The 23,899-nt window shown below is 42.0% G+C and overlaps 1 protein-coding gene across 2 annotated transcripts in view; it reads right to left on the bottom strand.

Moving 5' to 3' along the window:
• The window catches only part of LOC121329314 (E3 ubiquitin-protein ligase TRIM62-like), a 42,115-nt gene that overhangs the window by 5,597 nt on the left and 12,619 nt on the right, over positions 1-23,899 (bottom strand). For both annotated transcript variants that reach the window (XM_041274864.1, XM_041274863.1), the window contains 2 exons: positions 5,210-5,305; positions 219-475 (listed from right to left, as the gene is read on the bottom strand). In XM_041274864.1, coding sequence (XP_041130798.1) covers positions 219-475; positions 5,210-5,305 — 353 coding nt within the window. The remainder of the gene's footprint in view (positions 1-218; positions 476-5,209; positions 5,306-23,899) is intronic.

The raw sequence follows: 23,899 nt of genomic DNA, 5'->3' as shown, positions 1-23,899 counted from the left end.
ACGCAAGTATTACATAAGACTAATGCTTATTAGGGTTACCTAAAAAAAGGTGAGCTATGATAGAGTTGAAATCTCTGAATGCATGTGATTAAATCTTATCCATCCATCAGCTTAAAAAGCTGCTCTAGAAATAACGAAGGCACTTGTTTTTCTAAATCGGATTGCGTGCAGTACAGTTTGCCTGGTCCTGTGGAAGCTCTCCATGGCAGCGGTCCTACCTCTCAGAGGTCAGGGCTACCCCCTGCAGGAAGCCGTGCTGGTCGCTCTCGTTCAGGCGTTCCTGCAGGATCTGGATCCCCTCCTTGACGTCGTGCAGCTGCTGGCTGTAGCGCTGAATCTTGTCCTCGATGTCGCTGAGCGTGCGTGCCGTGTCTGTCTCCAGCTCCTCCAGCATGGACTTCTGCCGCTCGCGCAGGAACCGGTGCAGTCGCTCAAACGCATCGGCCAGTGTGGCACGCAGGCTGTTTGCAGACGACTGGGGGAGAGCAAAGGCATTCTTATACTCTACACATATACAGGGTTATTAAATTTCACAGGGGCAGGGCTAATGGGAGTTCCTACTCTGTATATTAAAGGCATTTCAGCAATTGGGCCCCTGCTAAATCTGCTCTTCTCTGAGCAGCATGAAGGAGTATACAGGGAAGGAACTACTTATTTAAAAAGGGTCTTATTGCTCAAACTCCTGCATTCGTAAATATACATGATTTTGGGTCTGAAACCCAGGACTAGGACTAGTTATATTGCACCAGATGTGTACTCTGTACAGCACCTGGTAAAAGTGCTTTGTTTGATTTATTTTATATGTGGCCTGCAGGTAAGCAGGCTGAGGGATCAAGCTAATTAATTTGCAACTATTTTTTCAGCTAAAATCAAACTGGAGTGTTAGTTTCACAATTTGAGCAAGTTACAAAATCTCAGCTATTAATCTTCAGACTGTCCCATTAAAAGGGCAGGTTCAGGAGAGAGGCCTTTAATGCTTCACCATCACAAAGACACATGCACACACACTCATGCACACACCTCACACACACACACACAGTGGCCCTGCAGTTGCGAGGCAGTCCATGCCCTACAGGTGCGCACCTTTTAAAAGCCCCACAGTCTCCTCATGAGGTAAATACACTCACTAAGGAAGCTCTGCCAAGGATAATCACAACAGCAACTAATAGTATGAAGCTTTAACAAAAATCCAAAGTGTTTAAAAAAGAAAATGGTGATGAAGGCATTACATTAGACACTATAGCAGGCTTTCTAACCAGCTCCCTAAAAAGGCATTTAAGATGGCTGGAGGGGGATGTGAAACAACTGCACAACGCCTCAGGAAAAACACATGGTTATGAAACGGTCAGTGTCCCGATGAAATAGGGTGGAGGAGAACTGTAAAAGAAGCTGTAAAACAAGTTCAGGTCACAAAGTCACGTAGCGCGAGGGTGTACAAGCCGTGAGCTCAGGATAGGTTAGTGAGCACCGGTAGCTGATCCATCTCTTCCAGTGTCCTCCCAGAGGAAGGTGGCTTATCGCCGTTTTCTCTGTGCTAGATTGCGGGTGCTTTTACAGTCTATGTAACTGCTAAATTAAACTGCTTGTGTTTTCTTTCTGTATGCTGGAGTCCTGTAACCCAAGGTGCTGAGATTAAATTGAAAAAGTGGTTACATTTTACTGACTGGCTGTGCTATTTTATTCCCAGGAACTGGAGTTATAAAATTGGGATAATTGATTTAAAAACACAAAAAAAAAAAAAACACACACACACATAAACCCAACAACATCAAGGGGTTCTGCAACACAAACCACAAGAGTGAAGTGGGATGTGTGAAAATGTCTCAGAACCCCAAGCAGCCCATTTACCTGGGTTTAAAGCAGTTTCAAAAGAACCTTGCACTATATTTTAGAGACTGTTCGAAGTGCACGGTTCTGTACGAAAAACGTCCAGTAAGACTAAGCCAACATGCAGTTACAGGCACTATCCTTGTCATATATTATATTTAGGGCTTCTGTTTTTTGTTTTTTATTAAATTGTATTTTTTGGTGCTTACTTTTAGCTATTTTCGTTTTTGATATACTATATGAAATTAGTGTTTTTTTCCCCAAAATGCTTGAGCTTTTTTTTTTGTCAAAATATGTACAGTAGTAACTCGACAGCACTTGCACACTTAAGTTGTACCTGCTTTCCTTTGCTCTTCCACAACGAAATCTCTATGGTCAAGGACACATTCTTCTGGGGTTTTTCTGTGTAGGCATTTTTGTACATTTCGCCACAATTCTGTTTTAAACCCTCCATATCTTAACTGTAAGACAGTTTTAAATCCCGCTAACAAGTCTCCATTCCTAATTGTAATCTCATTTTAAATCTCGCAAGAGGAGTCTCCAATAGAAATGTAGGAACGTGCTGTCACTCAGTAGTTGGGGCGGATTTAAAGTATTCACAACAAATTAATGATAGATGCAAGTCAGGAATGCGGGACATTGCCCAGCAGCACTGGGAAATGTATTTATTATTTTTATAGTAGGTTTGTCAAACTTCCAACAGGGCTGTACCATTGAAGGCTGAGGCGATGCATTGATTTTTGTGTAAAGGGTTTAAGCAAAGGAAAATTTATTTTTTACTAAAATTTGTATCCTGCAATTCTTTTTTGCATTAAGCGCAGCTCTTCTCTGCTCCTCTCAGGTGTGACTCACTGAATCTGCATGCGATTGAGCGCACACTTCCCCCTGCCCCCGACAGTGTTTATTGCAGGAGTCTTCACAGTAACACAGCAAGTCAAGGGTGTTGTGCTAGAGTTAAATACAGTATCGACAGAGCTACAAATACAATACATTTTAATATGGTAAAATAAGTCAAAAGTTATGACAAGACTTAACTGATTGCCCTCAATAGTCTGTCTCATCTGTTAAATTACTCTGGTAGACGAAATAAAAAATGTAATGATGATGCTAAACTGACTAAACAGCCAAATGCAAAATACATTTAAAAGAAAAGAAAATGTTAGTGGTCCCAAACCATTGTGAAACTGGAATAAGCAGTAAACTGGATGAAGCTGAAAAACAAGCGTGGGATACCGCGGGCCAGTTTTAAATGAAATGAAATGAAATGAAATGCTTCATGCACAGGTCAGTTTAATATTAAGGGATCTTCCTTTACTGTGTATGTATTGAGTTTTGTTTGATCATTTTGTTGCACATTTTAAAAATCAACATTGAATTCAAGTGTAAGAGCCTTGTATGTGTACTGTATGTATCACATGAGCTGCAGCTCTACTCAGGATGTGATTACACCCAACCACAGCAAGAACAGGGGTACTAGGGAAATTATTATGCAACAACACTGTACTGAGCTTATTTGTCACAGTTAAAAACAACATGTGTGTTTTAAATGGTATGTCCTATTTCCTTGGCTGCACAAATGCAGTTCAGTTTTTCATTTAAACTTTCACTTCGGTTTTACCGAAAACTGACTGTCAAAAACAGCTGAAAGAGAATACAAAACAATATGATCATAACAGGCTTGCATCCTTAATGGAGATGGGACTCCCCTCAAGTGGGCAGGATGGGGTGTTGGGATGTTCAGAGTGTGTTTGTATGGGACTCCCCTCGAGTGAGCAGGACAGGGTGTTGGGATGCTGTACAGAGTTGGTTTGTACAGCATGTGAGTGGAGGTTTGCTCTGGGCAGTCTGATCTCCAAGGGCACTGCTGAAACGAGAGGTGACCTCTGAATGAGATTTTCCTTGCAATGTGCAAGGATGAGGAGAAATTATGTGGTTAAACCTTTCTGATATCACCAAAAGGGCTTTCCAAGTAATATAAACCAACCTGCAACGGCAGCTCCAGCGGCTCTGACAGGCAGTGCAGAAGCCCCTGATATTTGTACTCAAGAGGCTGGCTTGACTCTTGCAGCCTTTGCAATTAAAAATAATTCTGTGGAAATGATCAATGGCCCTGATCACAGTAGCCCCCATTGTCTCAAAACATCCCTGTATCTTAATTATTCACTGTCAAAACAAAAACAAAAGTCAACAACATGCTGCCGCCTCACAGCATTGCAGCTGCTGTTGTAATGACACCCCTGCCTCCCCTCCATTACAGGCGGTGTCCAAATTTAACACTTGCTCAATACACCAATTTGCATTCCTGACATTGTCATTAATCAGTTTCTAGGCAGGAGTGTAGAAAGGTGGAAACAGCCACTTCAACAAATTATTTGGTAGAGAAATTGGCCAAAACCCTGTGTCACAGCCCAGAAAGCAAAACTGCAGCAATTCTATCAAAACCTTGTGCACAACTACAAGGGTTCTGCAAACACAAAGAAAACATCACAGGTACACCCAGGGGATTCCAAGCAACATGGATGGCACTCAGTACAGGAATGCCCTTTATGAATGTCAGGGGGAATTCATCTGCTGATTTTGATTTAATGTTTAAAATCGATGGGGTAGGGGCTCCTGAGCAGCACATCCATTAAAGGCACACACGTGGAGTGCAGGATAAGCCCCATAAGCCTGGAGGTTGCCGGTTCAAGTCCAGGCTATTACACTGCCGACCGTGGACGGAAACTCCCAGGGGAGGCGAGGGCTTAGGTCAGCCAGGGTGTCACACCAGCGACAAAAAACAAACAAGGATGCACTGCATGTGTGCCTCTGTTTATTCTATTTTAAGGTGATGGGAAAACAATATGTATGGTCAGTGAAGATGAATGCAGTATTTAACAAGTATCAATCATTCAGAGAGCTAAATGATTGAGTATCTGAAACAGAGTGTCAATACTTGTGGGCTGCACTGCATATAGAAGCCCTGCTCTGGCTGTGATGTACAGCAGAGGTCAAGTAACCTGATTGCGTTAGATAAAGTACTGTGCAGACTTGTATTACAGGCGAGCCTGCAAGCACAAAGGGATCTCTTTCAGTTTCCTGTAGGCTCGATTAGTTAAACTGTGCATCCATCCCTCTGAAACCGCACTCTTCATAACCCTGTGATGTGCGATTAGTTGACTACCAGTTTCTGGGTTTGCCTGTCACTTTTCGGTGCTCCTCTTAGTATGTACAAAGCTCTTCGCTCTTGGGCAGGGATGAACATCTTATGCAATTTTCCTTAAATAGTTGCCTTTTTCGTTGCTCATTCTATACACACTCTTCATATACATCATGTCCACCACACAGATCAGTTTCATTTGCATGCTTGTTTCACCGGACCTGCATGCTAGTGTCCACTTACCTTGGTCTCAGTGAGCTGTCTCTGCAGCAGCTGCAGGGCCTCCATGTGTCCCCCCTCACTGTCCTGCAGGGCCACTAGCTGCTCCTTCATCTCCCTCTGCAAGGACACAGGCATGCAGACAGTCAGGGTAAAGCTTGAAGTACAGAATGAATGAGACTCTATTGGAGTAAGAGAGACAATCACAGAATGTGAACAGGCAATTTAAAATAATGTGGAAAACCAACGTAGGGAAGCCAAGATATACACTGCTTTAAAACCAGCCCCTGTGACCACACTGCATAAGGGAAGATCACAAGAGGAGGAACACTGGAAAACAATCTCTTCGTTGCAGGGTTTTCATTCCTACAAAAGGTACAGACGAAGGCAAGCTCAGGTTCTCATTTCAGACAGACACATGCCATACAGTACAAAGGGAAGTTGAGGGTTAGGGGTGAAACGATTCCTTGTGTGTCAGCGATTCCTTTAGGTACATAAAGGGTTACTGAGTGCAGTCTGTAATGTATAGCCAGTAGAAATGTGTGCTGCTTGTTTAAAGGTATATACAGCAGTAAACATGAACGTGCATCACACCACAACATCTTCATGTAAATAACAGACTGCAGAGGCACTTTGGTGTCGCGAGTCAAAGCATGGGTCCCAAGTTCCATCAACCGGACTGCTGGTCCAGACTACATGCTGTGGATTAGTGGGAGGGGGGGATTTTGGACAATGATAAATTAGACCTCAATTATTACAATTACATTACATGCTGCAAGAAGTGCTGGATGCATATTCTTTTAAAATTCAAAACACTTTCATTTTGAAGGCTTGGGAACAAAAATAAATAAAATTTTAAAAGAAATAGGAGTGAAATAAAATGTAAATATGTGTTATTTCACATGTCATTCAGGCAAATATATAATTTTATATAATTATACATTCTGCGATGGGAACCATCGCCTCGGAAAACAAGCTGTGTTTGTTTGAATAATTGTAACGTGTTGTGTGTGCATTAATGGTGACTAGCACATCATTATCCATTAGCCCTTAGTGATCAGCTCAAGCCTTAGTAACTGCACTGGACAGAAAGTCAGTTGCAGTTCCAAAAGTAAAATTAACAATCCAAGTCAAGATAAAAAGTACACTGTAGGCTCTAGTCACAACCTTTTTCAACCTGAGTTATTTATAATGTTTCCTTTGCTGTATAGTAGGGCTCCATGTTTCTGAAATAAACATTTCTTTAAGTTACTCAAGTGATTCAGCCAGTATTCCTAGGTGAGGGCAGCAGTAAATTTTGAATCCTGGCAGCCGCAGCACTAACACATACTCTTCAAAACACTATCGATCTGTCTCGACATTTGCTCTCAAGCTTTAAAAGGAGCACAGAGCCGTTATTAATCCAGAGAGACAAGACGGATGAATTATGCACCGTTTGCCTGGCTGGAAAGGGGTTTATTTAGCGTTATATATGATCTCAGCCAGTTAGATTTTAATTAGAATGGTTAATAACCTGCTGGTGGATACCTGCTCAGCTGGGAACACTTTACCTGTTCTTATAGAACAGAGAGGCTTAATTAGGTCCTCATTCAGAACAGAGACCCATCAGGGACAGTGCAATTATTACACGATTATGAGGACCCCCTGTATGCGTGTGGACTGCTTTTTAAAGGCCACCTAATGTGATGTAGTAAAATTAAATGGGCAAGTAATCAAAAGAGCAAATTACCTGGAAAACATAAATGTGATCAAGTCCCAGCACACTCAAACTGGTTTATCACCCTTCTAGCTAAATGCTCTACAGGAGGCTGGAGTGTATGATAAAGGTTTGGTGAAGACTGGTACAGTTATCGTGTGTTTTGGAGTAAACAGGCAAATCACAATATCAGTGGTGTCTCAGTATTATGACACTGACACAGCCATTGCACTGACACAGCTTGGAGCAGAAGAACGAGTAAGATAACCTACTCCCACATACTGCAGCTGGGCTCCACAGTGTCATTGTGATCTTTACATATCGTGTTGAAAGACGGCGAGAGCTTCTAAGAGCAATAAAATATGACAGCAAGGGAACTGACAGTAGTATTACATTGCTTTCACTATTCATTTCCAAGGTAAACATGTGCATCAAAAGTGCATTCAAAAAGCCCATTTGTTACTTAAACGAATGCATTCCTTTTTTCACGATGCACATCTCTCCAGTGTCGGCACTAATTAAGCTTGTTGAAAAACAGGCCCCAACACATTCAAACTGGTTTTAGTTGAGGCTGTATCGAGTTCCCAGCTCTTACATTTCTGACCTGAAGCAACATTTCCTGAGCTTTCACCGAGGGGTGAAAGTCAGGACTCTGTAGAACAATAAATCAGAACTAACTGTAAATGAATCCTTGGCAATTGTATTGAAAGCATTCGGAACTTCAATCCATTACTCCCCCAGCTAGAAGGGGTGGAACGATTCATTGTGCATCCTCCCATACATGAAATCACAACAGAGGGTTGTACCATTATACTTGACAAAAAGCACTACTGACTGTAGCTACTGGGTTGCAAATGCGGGAAAAAAACCAAAACAAAACTTGTCAAACAGCACCTTTAAAAGCATGTGTCAATATTTATGAACACGCTATGATGGTCTGTCTGTATAACATTTTTTTAAAAACACACACATCACATGTTTTAATAAACTGAAGTGCAAGAAGGACGGTAATGACTAAGTGCAGAGGGGTGCTGTACTAAAACAAGCAAAATACGGTAACCCCTGTTTCATGCAGTAGTTGTGATGGTGACCAAACATGTGCGAGTACTGTTGTGTAAAAATGGAGCTTAATAAACAGCTGACCGCTGCATTCAAGAAAATTTTGAACAGCGAAAAATAAAACCACACTTGAGGTTTGTGCGTTGCACACATTCCATTAACAATATGCCCGGAATTATTTTAACAAAGGGATATAACGCAGCAAAAAACTACATTAAACAAAAAAGGAAGTGAAAAGGTTACCAAGCTGAAAAAAGTTATGAATTCTAATAAAAGCAACATTACCTTTAGCCAGTCAAATCACAGGGTACATAAAGTCGAGTCAGCAGCCACAACTATCACAGATGTAATAGATTTGGTTACATTGCTTACTGTAGAGTTTAAGGATGTTTTAATTGTGAAGCAGATTCCCTACGTTAAATGAGCTGATAATATCTCGAGCCACAGAAGCAGGCACGGTAATTTAAGACGTTACCATAATGAAAGACAGTAACGTAGGAGTCTTGTACGAAAGCAGGGTCAGCTGTTGCAGCGAAGACAAAGTTTATTGATCAAACTGGCTATTTTATGGAAGATGAAAGCAGAATGCATAGAAATACGTGGGACTGTAATTATGAAGTATACTGCTGAAAAGAAAAAAAAAACATTTAGGGAATTCAATGAAATGTACTGCAGCTTACAAGACTGTTTGCATAATACTGTAAACAGCAGAACAAACCTCACTGCAATTTAGACTTGTTTGAACTGAAAACAAACGGTAACACATAAGAGCAGTCTGTGCTGCATGCTGTCAGATCAGGACTTGAAGCATGCTATTTATCATATTATAACTGTACACAATTGATGTGCACAGCCACATTATTTAATTGGTTTGCTTCACAAAACTGAAATTCCTATTCGTTATATTAATAAACCTTCCGCAAAGGAGTTACACCTCCACTCAACATGCTGTTAAGACAGGACCTTACTATGAGCACAGGAGCTCTTATTGAGCCACAATGAAGAGAAATCGTAACCTTTTAGAAACCGTTGACATGTGCAGCATTCCACTGACTCTCAGATCTCAAATGTGCAGTTTTGCAGAGGAACTAGTCAATGGAGACCAGATTCCAGAACAGGAAGGTAGAAATGCAGCGTTTTCTTCAGTCTCTAACTGCTATTTTATGAAAGAGGTAAAACATTAAAACCACCAAGTTATATATTACAAATAAATCGAAGCAGCCTCCTCGTCTAACGCCCAGATGGGGAACAGAACTTCCATCACTGCCTCTCCTAGAGAGAGAGCACATGCACTGTACAATCCCTCACCTTGTTACTGTATCAACAGGAAATGCATCTGCCCCTCTCCAACACATCGCTTTATCGGTTAATCACTTAAGCAAAATGACGCATTTCACTTGGGCAAGATGCTGTTGTAATGATTCACAGTGTCGCAGTGCCTGGGGGCATGTTCCCTTCCAGCTCCCCTGCCGTGTGTTCTGTGCATACAGAGCTCAGAGAGGCCTAGATACAGGGATTCCTCTGCCCACGCTCATTAGCGATCATTTCCAGATAAACTGGTTTCTCGCTCTTTAAAGCCTTTTGGATCAGCTTTAAATCTCACATCTTCTGCTCGGATACAGTCATGTCCACCATTATGTTGCTTTTGTACTCTAACTCCTGAACGCCTCCATTAGTCAAACTGAAGCAGTTTTTCTTGGATGGATGAGCCTGGAATTAAAACCAACGGCTGCACCAATTTCATGGTAGCTGCAGGTAGAAGCAAGGCATCTAAACCGACCACTCACCGTGCTTCCATGCAAGGAGCATTCCCTGCACTGCTATTCACAATCCCTGTACCAGTTTGCACATAAGCAGGGGTTTGAGCAACAAAGACTAAAAACAAAGTATGCAGTGTGCTGTACCCCCATCTAGAAAACATTTTGGGGTTCCAACTGTTCTTGTGAGATGGCTTGGCATGTGACTGCAGAAACAACTTATCTGAACCAACATTAGAGCTGCAATCAGCAAGCAACATCCTAATTGAATATCAGTGAAGTAATAATGAATGCATTAGATGTACTATTAGTCAAAGATCTCCCCACAAAACATTCATAATGGAAGAGCTTTAGTCTGGCAGTGTGCAAGGAAAGCACTTCCTTCTGAGTAGCTGTGCACTGCATATCTAACATAGATAAACTGAGGTAAAAAATGGCAAATGTCCCATAAAGCAGGGGGGGGGGGGGGGGGGGGGGGGGTCTGTGTATACGGTGGGTCCTTGTAAAATCACTAGCTCTCAATGTTGTGGTAGGGAATACTCATATATACATTCCATGTAAGCATGGTTTGAACAAAGAGTTTACTCCAAACACAGAAAATTCAGGTTCCCCCGCATTTGTTAAAACAGTTTTCACATTCTTGGTTGAGAGCACGACTGCAGTTAGAGAATCTCTCTGGGGGCCAAACCATTAGCCCCACTCAACCAGCTCAGCACTGCACAAGAACTACTGCATTTACCAGGATCCTGCTGGTGTGGAAACGGCTCAGCACTGCACAAGAACTACGGTATCTACCAGGCTCCTGCTGGTCTGGAAACAGCTCAGCACTGCACAAGAACTACTTTATCTACCAGGCTCTTACTGGTGATGGCTCAGAATCTCTAAACATGAGTCGATACAGTCTGTAATGTCACTTGAGTTGCTACCTTAGGAGGTCTTGGAGGAATGAGCGAGTTACCTTGAGTAATTTGCTGACAAACTAAATTACTCCGAATACTCATCTTAACTGTTAAAGTAAGCCAGTATGACTAGCTGTACTTTAGTTTTGCGTGCTTTGAATTTTTTTTTTGCAAACCCAGCAATTTGTTGCTAGGGAAACAGATTCCCTTGTTTATTCCACACAAGGCCTGTGATTTCTAGCACAACACTCCGGCATTGTTAAAACAGGAGCACATGATTTTTTGACAGAAGGAAGCAGGGTAGGCTCTACTTTATTAAGAGCGACACGTTTGGAAGCCAAGAGGTCTGTGCCTTACAAATCGAGGGATTAGAATTGCGTTCAACCTCTTGTTAGCGACCGTGGAATAGCGAAGGCATAGCCACTGTGTTCAGAAGGTGCAACACCAAGACCAACACAGAAATATAAGAGAGGCAAGGGGCATTACAACGAAAGAGTCAAACTTGTATTAAAGAATACCTCCGAACTCCAACAAATTCAATAAAGAACCATTCAGACAGTCCCACAAGCCTTTTGACTGGATACTAGGTTGTGTGCCAGGAGAAGCAGGGAGCTTTTTCTTTTATATCCTGTGTGTCCAAGGGGCTTCTTAAAGTGGTTTTAGTTGATGAAACAATCCCATACATCTTCTCTTTCATGCATTTGCTATACAGGTCTCTCATATGCAGTTTTGAAGGACATGTGTGTTATAGCAGACATGTATTTTCATTTGGTAAAAAGGCTTGCTTTGTAACCAGTGAGCTGCTACAAAACATGTCACTCAATAGCAGCAGGCTGGTTATGACAGGAAATAGGGGTTGGACTGGTGGGGACAACAGCATCACTGTCCAGGTGACTAATCTATTTTTTATATAGATCACGCTTTTGAGAAAAACTGCACATTTCTTTCAAGACCTACACACTGCAGCTAATGGAAGTGTATGACAGGCAAGATTTATGGGATTACTCTGAAACTATAACCTATAACTATTTTTAAACTGTGAACAGATGTTGATTTCCAATGAATGGCATGTCTGCTTGGGGAACGTCAGGACAGCCTCTTGTGCTGTGCAGCTCCGCATGCACCAGGCAGCTCTGCAGAGCCCCCTAATTAATAGCAACCTGAAGAGAGATTGTGCAGGTTTAAACTGTGCACGTCTCAAAGCAATCTGACTGTCTGGATCAGACCCCTGGCAAAGCTCTTTCCTCACGCCCTAGAGGCCCAGTAATCTGCCCCCTAACAGAAATCTCTCAACACAATAGAGCCAGTGCTGTGGCGTTAACCCACAACTGCCTCTGCAGCTTGACAGATGGGCTGCTCTCACACAACACTACAAGCCCCTTCTCTATACCGAACAGACCCTGCACTGGAAATGCAAGAATCCCAAGAGACACATCTGCGCAGCGACACCCCCTGCATGTCCTGTTGCCATTAGGAGAATCCTGGCTTATATAGCTCGGCATTGATTTACAAGGGGTTCCACATTAGGGGCGACCCCGCATTCCTGTCCAAGCCCAATGACTAGGGATGTGCCAATTCACACGGTGAAACGTGATGGCAAAATTTTACCTGATCTGGCTAGTTTAAAATCCAGTGTAGACTCGCCTCATGTTCTATAAGTCACACCATGTGTAAAATGTGTAACGCTGGAATTTGCAGGGCTCCAGACTGGGACTAAAATGGTTAGGTGCCTGTAACACAAAAATGTTGCCCCTCCCTTTAAAAGCGTGTCAAACTAAAAAGTTATCAGGAGCCCTGATTTGTAATTTTGTTTTAAATAAATGTATTTAAAAAGAATAAAACATCAAACAAAAGCATAACAGGCTGTGCAGCTAATTTGACCAAAAGTGCTTTACCAGTGTTACTGCAAACAACTGCACAAGCAAATGAGACAATCGTGTGATTATGTTTCATTTACTGTATTGTAATACGGATTGTACTGCGAAGACACTGCTGATACCCAGCCCTACCAATGACCTAGCATTACCGTACAAGCCCAGTGACCACTCAAGCTGCCTGGCAACACCCGGCACAGTGCAGAATCCCAATAAGGAGGCGAAGAGATTAAGGCATCTGCAGTGGTCTTGGCTAATCAAGAGTCTTTAAATCTTAAACTCTAGTTGCTTCTTCATGAGCCTTGTGGAAGTGCCGTTACCTTGAGTGGTTTAAACAGTCTAGATTTTCCTGCATTTCTTACACATTTAAAATCCTATTATGTGTTCGTTAATTCTCCATTGCCATTTATGCTTCGATTATTCACCAGGTTTACTAACCAATGTCCTTTTTCAAACGTGGGGTCTAAATGCTGAATTTCAATATTTAAAAAAAAAAAAAAAAAAAAACCACCACCTCACACACACCCTTGGAGGGGACAGAAGATACAGCTGTTGCTGCATATCCCGGTCACTTTCGAGCCAACTCACTGCAGCGGTTGAAGAGCCAAGCTAGTAAGCACGGTCACTAACTCCATATTAAACAAAGCCAAGAAACATTCCTCTGTACAGTAGACAGTATTATTTCGGACAACATTTATGCATTGGCTTCCCTTGCATACTATACACATATACTTCTGATAATCATTTTAAATTCAGGTTATATAAAACAAAAACACTTCATTTTTGTCACCGAATACCTTTTAAGCAGCCTCAGAGCAGAAAGCATAGAGAATCTAAGTACAGCACATATAAATAATGCATTGTGTATATTGTAACAGTAGCAGCACATTGTGAAGAGCTGTCCTCTTTCACATGCCAGTGTTGCCGATGACAAGCTTTCATAATGTGCTTTTTGTCCTGCATGCACATGAAGCGAGAGTCAGGTCTTGGGTTCGGAATACCTGCTAGCTGTTCGAATGAGGAATCCCTTTTCAGCCCATTTCGACAGATGGGGAGCCCGTGCAGCAGAGAGCTGCTGTTTGTGCAGTGTGGCCCCAGTCACACCTGACGGACTTGCACTGCCGTGTATTCAGAGCAGGTGTCCTTTCAGAGCTCGCAGGCAAGCCCCATGTTCAAAACTTTCCACGCTGCACTGTGCTTCAAATCTCTAGCACTCTGCAGCACCTAACTGCTGAAGCGTTCCTTAAAGGGGCTGGTTCACCTTCAAGATTTCACATACAGCAGCACTATACATTTCACCCAATAGGTGGCACTTGCATTACAAAACAGTTTGAGCCATTCCAGATTTTACAGTGAGCGCAACATTAAACTCACCTAAACTTATATAGCCAATCAGTAAGAGGGGAAATCCAGCTTGGCAACTTTTAAACAAAGCAGTACTGTCTTAACCCAGCCCTGCCAACGTCATCTGCTCTGCTGAAGACTCACAGCATGTAGATACACTGCTTTTGAACTTCTCAATGAATGAATAGAGGACCAGGACTCTTTCTTGCTATAAGTGGATTACATGATAAATCAAATACCACCATACTTACAACTGAAGCACTTTATTAAAATGCTAATATGCCACGCACAGTACAGAACAAAGACCATACTGTAGTCTTTTGAAGGAGCACATACATTAGAATTCATTCACTAACGCCTTGAAGTTTTTTATTCAAAGTATTCCCGATTCCTGGATCCATAATCAGATTAATCTCTACATCCGAAGGCTTTCTGTATATCATAACAGTGAACAACACTTTTATTGTTTGAGACTAGCAGCTTGTAGATCATCAGAAAAGTGTGCAACTAAAATCTGTGCATGCTTGGATGTAATCAACTCATTTTCATTTGGAATCTCTATGTACATTAAGGTTAAAGACACTCTATAATGGAACACTGACTCATAATTCCAGCCCTCAAGGTCTACAGCCTGCCTGGTCTTTATTAACTCCTTGTTCAATGATAAAACCCGGGAGGACTAAATGTGTTCTGATGAGGCTGTATAATGCAGTGGTGAAAGCGCACACGGAATACTGTGTCCAATCTGGGTCACCACAGCCTAAAAGGGATATGGTGGCCCTGGAGAGAGACCAAAAGAGCAAAACTGTGCAATTGAGACCTATACCTGTATAATGAATGAAAGTGCCCAATAGGTAATATTGTCAGCTACAATCAATCACTTTGTATTATTTTGAAGCCATACCCCATGTTGTGAAGGTAAGCTTCCAGATGGGCTCTGAACAGTAGAAAAATCTGAATCTATCCTCACTTTGACAAAACTATAAAAAAATATGCAGCCTTATACAGTAAAAAACATGATTAGGGTGCCGCCTGCATAAGGAAGTAACGGGCTGTATTAAAATAACGGCACAATACATATTCTGCATTGCTTTGAAAGAAAAACTGGCAGGGTGCCTGGCCGCTCAGAGATTAATGTTATCTTCACTGAAGGAACACACACCAACTACGTGGAAAACATAATGTACTCTACCTTTATTTTAATTTTTCTCAAGTTTTCAAATGCACATGCGGCTTTATTCCTAGCAGTGTAATAACTCCATTGAACTGAAAAAGAACTGAGCAGAAATGCAAGACGCAGATTGCAGTAGACAGTGAATTGGAGGGGCTGACTCATTTCCACAGCACTTCCAGCAGAGCAGAACTCACTCCTGCATGTTACAGTTTTCCCGATAGCCAGCTATGGCTGCGGTTCACGTCAGTAGCTTAATTGACCAATCAGGGCGCTCAAAAACATACATCATGGGAACCCATACAAAGCTTCATCACAATGAAAATCAAGGCCAGAATGGAAAAACAAAGTTAAAATCCAATCGTGGACCTTCTCTGAACAGGTGCAATAGGTGGAAGATCTGTCTGGAGCCTCTTACTGGAAATGCCATCTCACACAGCCAGAAGAGAGGCCCACAAAGTGAAGCGGCTCCTAGCAGAAACTCTGGGAACTAACATTAAACAGAATTGTTCTGTAGGTTCTATGCACCTTATGACATCTATACACAGGATAAGAATTGTGTTTCTATTATGGACAATAATTGTGTTTCTATTATGGACAATACACGAACATCCCTGTTGGCAGTTTCAACAATGGCAGAGTCTGAATTTCAAAATGGTTTTCCAGCGATCCCCACTATAAACCTGCTGGTTACTTTCATCCTCAAGATGTGGGCAAACCCTGACGCACACCCCAGCTATATCCCTGGGGCAGGGGAAATGCAAGCCCATGGAGGCCCTCTTTCAACCTGTCTGTCAATGAGGCTGCTTGGAAAGGAACGGACCTGTAGAACAGGTTTAAGATGTCCTGCAAATCAACCTTTTACCGCAATTCAAACTCCCCTTCTCAAAGCCGCAAGGGATGGCAGCAACACACAATAATGAATGTTGACAACCTCCCCAGCCCCTCTCTCTGTAGCTGTAGAGCAGGGCGTTAAGCCAACAATCCACTTAGAGCAGCACTGTGTGCCAACATGGAACCTTCGAAATATGAACAAATTTCAAACAAGACAAAAAGGATTGACAGAGGTGCACAAATTTCTCGACTACTTCTCAAATCATGTTCCTGTACCAAGTCAAATTAATTAGTCCACACAACCAACTCCTTAACCCAGATGAATAAATGATACTACATCATGCACAGACATTTTAATTGACTCATTTTCTAATCTATGTTTCTAATGTGATTGGTGGCTCTCTAATCAAGTTGAGTGTTTCTCACACGCTCTGTGTCAGGCCTGCAAGTAAAGAGAAAGTACACTCAGCTTGATTAGAGGTCTCCAACGTACACTTAGAAACATATGAATCATTAAACCTAAAATAAAAAAAGGAGAGGATACCCCAATATTAACATACTTCACCTGTTAGTATAAAACCTGTACCTACACTCAGCAAAGTGTTATTGCTGCTAATGAGAACCTAACTAAAAACGAGATTCCAGTCAGAAAACAGAGAATCGTGCAAAGAAAACGCATAAATTGCTTATTTTCCTCTCTGAAATCTCTTTGAAGCCAAGCACAGTATTTTTTTATGACACTTCTTACTGACCGAAAGTACTGGAAAGCATGTGTGTGACTAGATGTCGGAAATCACACTTTGAGCGAGTATCAGTTGAATTATAAATGGTTTTAAAAAGTGAGATCAACCACTCAAACTGAACAGAAAGAAAGAGAGAGAGAGTGCTTGGGGAAGTGTGCAGTTTTCAAAGTGCAAAGAGATGGAGGACACCCATTAAAACTGTCCTCACAGCTGGGTCACGGCCATATTCTGAATGCATGAAACCAATATATTTTAGAACTTAAACCAGTGCCCCCATATACAGCGCGTCCGCACAATAATCACACAGTATCTGAAAAGGTTAAATATATTTAAAAAAAAAAAAAAAAAAAAAAAAAAAAAAAATCACTTATCGGATTGTGGCCAAATGCAATTAGTCTCCAGAAGGGTTGGAGTGAATAATAAAAGTCTGGTGAAAATAGCAGTTCTGGTGTTCACCATGTAGAGTGACGTGATGTTTACCTGAGAATCAGCATCACAATCTGCATTTACAACTCAACCATTGCCCTGGCTTTTATATTGATAGGTGTCCAGAGTTAGGATTAAACATTAACTCCACCACCACCTAGAGCATGTAGCGGCTAACGCTTCAAATTCAAAGGGAGCAGCAGAGCAGTCTGTGGGTGGGAGGCTGTGCTTGAAATGGTCTCTGTTCCCACACCACTGAGCAGCACAATGGCTCAGCAGAAATCTCTCTCCTGCTGTGACCCTACTGCCAGGGCAGGGAAGCAGCTAATTCAGTCCCCTAATAGGATTTATTTTACTAGTGTACCAGGCAGGGGGCCAGACTGCATAAGAGGGGATTAGTCCTCTGACTCACCGACTGTCTTGGTAGACTGTAAACAGGGCTCTCGTCACAGTGGTTCTTGCACTGTACTTTGTCTGGCTGTGTTGGCAGCTTTTCTATATTACCAACAGGGAATAATTGGCTACAACAGGGCATCAGAAAAAGCCCCTCAATCTGCTGGCAGAGGTAGTGATTGAGATATAGCTCTGTCTGCAAGAGCAGGAGGTTATTAAAGCAAGTCATCATCTTCAAACTAAAAATCACAAGCCTGTCTTACGTTTTGGCTGTTCATAAACTGTAGACACAGCCCAACCAGATCGGATAGCCCACAGGGTCCCCAGCACAGCCTGGCCAGATCGGGTAGCCCACAGGGTCCCCAGCACAGCCAGACTGGATAGCCCACAGGATCCCCAGCACAGCCAGACCAGATCGGACAGCCCACAGTTATCCCCAGCACAGCCAGGCCGGATAGCCCAAAGGATACCCAGCACAGCCAGGCCAGATAGCAGACCCCACAGGTATCCCCAGCACATCACAGCCCAGCCCAGCCCAGAAGTTATCCTCTCAGTGGTGCTGTGAGCTGGAGATCTGTTAACTCTGAAGATACTAGATAGAAACTTGTTCAAACTGCAGCCAAGAGACTAAAGCAACACATCAGAGAAAGGGAAAAGGCTCCCACAACTGAGGAAAACGTTAAACTTAACTGTGGGGTAATTCCAGTTTCACTGATAACTCCTCCATGTCAGACCAATGGCAAGTTCAGGATGTGTGTGGCATTAGGTCTGTCCTACATCAACAAGTCCTGAGCTTGCAAATGTTGGACATTAACAAGCCATAAATATTTGCAAGTTTTTAAATTCTGCATTTTTCACATATGAATTTTTGGCAAGAATATCAAATTCCACTAACAATACATACTTCGTATATTGCAACAGGTCGCCAACATTTGTGGAGCAAAATAGGTTTTATTGATGCGGTTCGCCAAATATTTTGGTCGCAAATATTTGTGGCTTTACAGTAATCTAACAAATGTAACATTTTCATGGAATGACACGCTAGCACATTTAACTTAGAGTACATCCAGTCTTGGAAGCAAACTTAGGCTTGAATAGATCATTTCTAGTGCAGCTAGAATACAGCAACACTACAATGCCTTAAAATAGCGCTGTAAAGCTGATCTGCTCTGTTAATGAGGACAGTGCAGTGCATACAAGGCTATGGCAGAATTTAACTGACAGCCATTACATTTATGCTTGCGGGACAGTGTAGTTCTTAAACAGACGGTACTGTGCACTGTCCATTGAGACATGTGCCCCCATACTGGTACAACATCTCACCCCACCTCAGACCCTCACCTCCTGCGCGATCCTGGGTACGCCACTTCCATTTCAATTCCCACCCATCTGTCAAGCTACAGTAGCTACCATCTCAATTACCTTGTCCTTTGCAGTCATTTCTAAAATGATTCATCACAAAAGATCTCACGTCAGATTGCTTATCAGGATTATGCTGTAGCTAAATATAGCTCTTCCTTAAAATAAATGACTGCAGTTCCATTTTCGTCTTGCAACAATGTAGAATGCAGAACAAAAATGCTAATCCTGAGGTTTACTGCTCTTGAAAGCAGATCAGTGCTAGCAACCCACCACCAGACAGGCAAAGGCAGTTGCAATTGAAAATCCAAATAACTTGTTCCAAACAAACAGTTAATAAACTTTCTGTAGTAGAGTAAAAGCATAGTACAATAGGAAACAGATGTAGTGTAAGGAACGTACCCATGACAGCTGAATCCTCTTGTTACTCCTGCCTAGATCAGTACTGAAACTGGGACAGGCTTTGTTAGAAATCGGGTATGAAACTATAGCTTGACACATGCATTTATGTTTCCACAGACTGTATTTGCATTAGTGCTGGGACAAATGTCCGAACGATTATTTGACATGTATTCGGCTACAAAAATCAGATGTTCGTATTTGCTAGAAAATGACAAAAAATACCTTGCATCAGTGTTCATCCCAGCACTAATTTGCAATTCACTTCCCATGCTTCAGGTTAAACTAGTCACTTTTTATTTGACTTCAGCAAACACATTTGCTTCCCACTGTATTAAACTCCAGCTCTACCATCATTCCAGATGGGATTGGAGAAGACCTTATCCAGAGAACACTCTCATTCACACAGAGACACAGACATGCATCTCCGCTTTGTGTGGCCGTTCCTTTGTAGTTAGAGCCGGGACATTTAGTCAAGTTGCCCCCAGTCCTCAGGGAGATTGCTAATCCTACAGTTACTGTTCATCATCACTGCAGGGTGTAACTGCCCTGTTGCACTGTTCTCTCAATGAACGTTTTACCTTCAAATAGATGGATTGTCATGTTAATGCCTCTTAATCCGTGTTGAACTGTAAACAGCATTTCAAACCCAGGCTGGATTTAGTGGTGCTTTCCTGCAGCTGATGCCCTGTATGAACTCCTCTCTGGCATGGCAGAGGTGCACCTGCCCTCAACAGTGTTGACACAAAGGAAAAACACACACAGCAAGGTCCTGCTGGCTTTACTTCCCAAATGCATACAACTAGAACCGGGGCTAACAAGAGGGTTTCATGTTACAATATCCTTTACCAATTGTAATTCTTTCTTTTTGAATTAGCTGGGGAAAAATCTTTCAGGAGTAAAATAAAACCCAGAACCCCATCAACTGAACTATTAAAGAAAGGAGAGAAACACTTCTGTACAGAATGCTTGTTATTGAACCTTACTCAGGCATTGCTTTCCTGTGCATCTTTTTGATACAGTCCTTTACAAATATATGAACGAAGAACAGGGTCATTTTCCCACCGAAATACATTTCAAGCAGCGCTTGTTTGAAGATTAGAAGATTTGTCCCAGCACTATTTATTTATAGCAGTTATATAGCACGTCATTCAAAAGTATAGCAAAGCACTACACAGTACATTCAAAAAAGCATTTACACAACAACACATTTGTATTAAGGTCCCCAGGCATGTCACACACAAAACTTCTCCTTATTAAAGCATATTTACACCGTATATAAAAAATAAATGTTAAAATTTAAAAGTTACATTAAAACCAACTAAAGATAAGAAAGCCATTTTAAAAGTATATTTTGAGTTTTGACTAACTGTAACAGTTCCAGCTTCCCCCGACGAAAGGGAGGGCATTCCATAATTTAGGGGCTTCTGTATGAATAAGCCCGGAATTGCATACCGTTTTGTAGTTTTCCCCATATACTGAACAGAAGGAAAAAAAAAAAAAGAATGTGTCAATCTGAACTCTAATGTGAAATTATGGCTTGCTTCTGCAATATCATTTATTAGTCTGATTACATGTTAAATAAAAGATCTAAATTACATTTCTAAAATTCTAGGTGATGCAAAACACTTTTGGCCACAGCTGCACATCAAGCCTCATGAATACCTCACCATGCCCTCGAGTCCAGTACTTGAGTCTGCATGCCCATGCCAACTTTCACCCGTGAAGAGTTCTCCTTGAGAACCTACAAAAACGCCAACAAACGCCCCCAATACAAAATGAGTGTCAGCAAAATGAAAGGGCAGATCACCATAACTTTCTTATATCACAAGACTCTGGTCCTCTCAATAACATGCTAAAATACAACCTAGACCATCAGTTTCATCTCAATGCGATAAGCAGTTATCCAGATCCAGACAATTATGTACGTCTCCACTATATCTCTGTTGCTGGGGATACAACGGCAGACCATAATAAGAAAAGGTAAACTGACCTCCAGAAGTTTGGAACACAGCTCTGAATGTGTTCAAACCTCTGGTAGCAATTTGAAGAATTTAGTCATATCCTTCCTGATCAAGAGCCTCAGAGAGCAGCCAATTACCAGGACTATCCCTCCGTTACCTATTAATTATTAGTCTGGCTGAAAGATGAACAGATCTCTTTCTCCTTCACAACCCAATGTGGAAATGATCAAGAAAGAGAACACGAGAGAGAGAGAGAGAGAGAGAGAGAGAGAGAGAGAGAGAGAGAGAGAGAGAGAGAGAGAGAGAGAATCATGTAGAGGAAGAAAATAAAAAAAATCAGGTAAAGAGATCAGGCAAGAGCAATTTCAAAGCTCAGCTAGTTCACAGGTTACTGATTCTCATTCTTCCTTCATCTGATTTCACTTTCCTTTCATATCCCACCGCATCCCGCGGAGAAAGCCAACATAAATTAGTGTAGGTTCAGCACTGCTTCCTCTAGACCCCTTGGTGAAGCTTCTCCCCTGTCACTTTCTGCTGCGATCTAACATCAAGCAGAAATAAGCACTAACCCAAGTCTACTGCAAGAACAGGGCATTCTACTTCAATTACAAATGAGCGTGTTCCAAGTGGACATGTGGCAACTTCCATAACATCAAGAGGCTGCTCCCTCTTTCATATGATCTCCATCCCCGCATGAGAAGGAGCCCAAGCAGCTGTACAATAAGCTGTATCCAGACTAACCTGGATTCAAATACACAGGTTTCCACCGACACAGGCCCGTGCAGCACATTCCCAGTAGGGAAAAAAATGCAACTATGAGGCTGAGACACTATGGTTGTCAAATTACTGTCTTGGGTACCAAAATCCAAAACGGAGACAACAAAGACAATAGGACCATACCAAATTAACAATGTCAAATCAATCCAATATATGGCTATACTCCAGGCAGCCAGACAACTATCATCAGAACAAAGCCAGTCAAACAGTACTGTAATGCTAACAATGGTCCTAACAAACCCAAAACCTCTGGATACAGTTATTATCCACTTTTTTTTTTTTACTGTACCGCAACCTCATCCAACAAGATGTAAACTTATTTAACAAAAGTGCAAACTTAAACTTAAGCAGAGTTTTGGTTTATGACTGACTTGAGGAAACTGACTGGCTAATCCTACTAGCTCACCATTTAAGTCTTACGATGGTTCGAAAATCATTGTGCCCGCCATCTTGGATTACAGGACAAAGTGAAGGGTGCCGTTAGGATTGAAAAAAAATGATGTCCGCATATGAAATGAAGCCATAGGGGCGATTTCCAAACTCCCAGAAGCTTGCAATGGCTCAGGTTTACTCTGGATAATGTTTCCCGCTTCACTGAATCACAGCTTGCATAGCTGGTCTCCTAACACTCCCTAGAGTATGTGTTGCTCTCTGCAATGATTTACAAATTTACAGGGCAAGCAACAAGGCTTTTTTCAGAAGCAGGTACATTTAAACTATACTTGGATACAGTATCTGCAGCACAATTTATTTTACAACATTCTCTTTTGCTGCCACAATGACAGTACCTTCATCACAATGGAGTTGTTCTCTGGCCTAGTGGTTCTCAAACAGGTGTCCGTACAGACTGCCCAGGGGTCTGCAAAATATTATGGGTGGAAAAAAAATAGTAAAACAGGCAAATCTACCCTCTCACTGTTTACACAGTGTGGTATTCCTGACTGTGCATGTGTAGAGGGGCTGGCTGAATGCCCGCTGCTGATGTCACTTCCTAGTAACAGCCACAGCATCTAAGACTCCCTATCCTAAGAAGCCACCTCTATTACAGGTGTGTGAGCAAATTCTGTTAGGAAAATGGATAAGTGTTTGAAACATCCTCACACTAGTACTGCTAGTAATTTTACTGAAGCCATGCACAGTGCAGAGTCCTGTAGTAGAGAGAAAACAAAAAACACAAACCATGACTAAACCTTGACTGCAGTGAAAAGCAGGCACATCCATGTCAGGGATATCTGCAAGTAAATACCCTTCATCTTAAAAGCATCTCTATATGCAGTATCCTTATATCATGAGTATTATATACTATCATCATTTAGTTGGGGGGGGGGGGGGGGGGGGGATCTGTGACTTTTTCCATTTGAAAAAGGGGGCTGTGCACCAAAACACTGAAGTTTGAGAACCTCTGCTCTAGAAGTATGCTTGGAAAATCCACTCTAACTGCACTAAGGGATTCCATTTCTTTGTGTTCTCCTCGGTTCTGTAATTAAAATGACCTTTATATATCAAGCAGGTTATTATCTTTCGGAATAAACCCCTACTAGAAATATCAGCTCCACAGGCACCTCCTGTAAAATGTTACTAGGCAGAGCAGAAGAAACAGAACGTTCATTTCAGGTGTTCCTTCCTGGGCTGGAACAGGTCAGGATATTAAATCAAATCCCCAATTTGTGAATTCTTTAATAGATCAAATCCCTCTGGACACACCTCTTCAACACAGGCAGGCCTTCACAGTCAAAGCAGGAGTAAGAATCTCTCCGAGCACTTTCCACAGGGTACAGTTTCATGCAACCTCTCCGAAAACACAAACCACTAGGGAAAAGAATTAGAAACCCTGACAAAGGTGGGCTCTGCATTTCAGAGATGATCGATTCCTTCAAGACCAGAGAAAAGAACAGAAATGATTCTGGGACAGAGTGGGGCACAGGTGCTACATGTTTTATTAAAAGCAACAACAGCAAAATCCCCTTGTGGGTCTGTGACAGAGAGTGAATGATTCCTAGTCAATCTCCCTCCAGGCCT

This window comes from Polyodon spathula, chromosome 16 (assembly GCF_017654505.1).
Source record: "Polyodon spathula isolate WHYD16114869_AA chromosome 16, ASM1765450v1, whole genome shotgun sequence".
Taxonomy (NCBI): domain Eukaryota; kingdom Metazoa; phylum Chordata; class Actinopteri; order Acipenseriformes; family Polyodontidae; genus Polyodon; species Polyodon spathula.
This window is presented reverse-complemented; position numbering and strand designations above follow the sequence as displayed.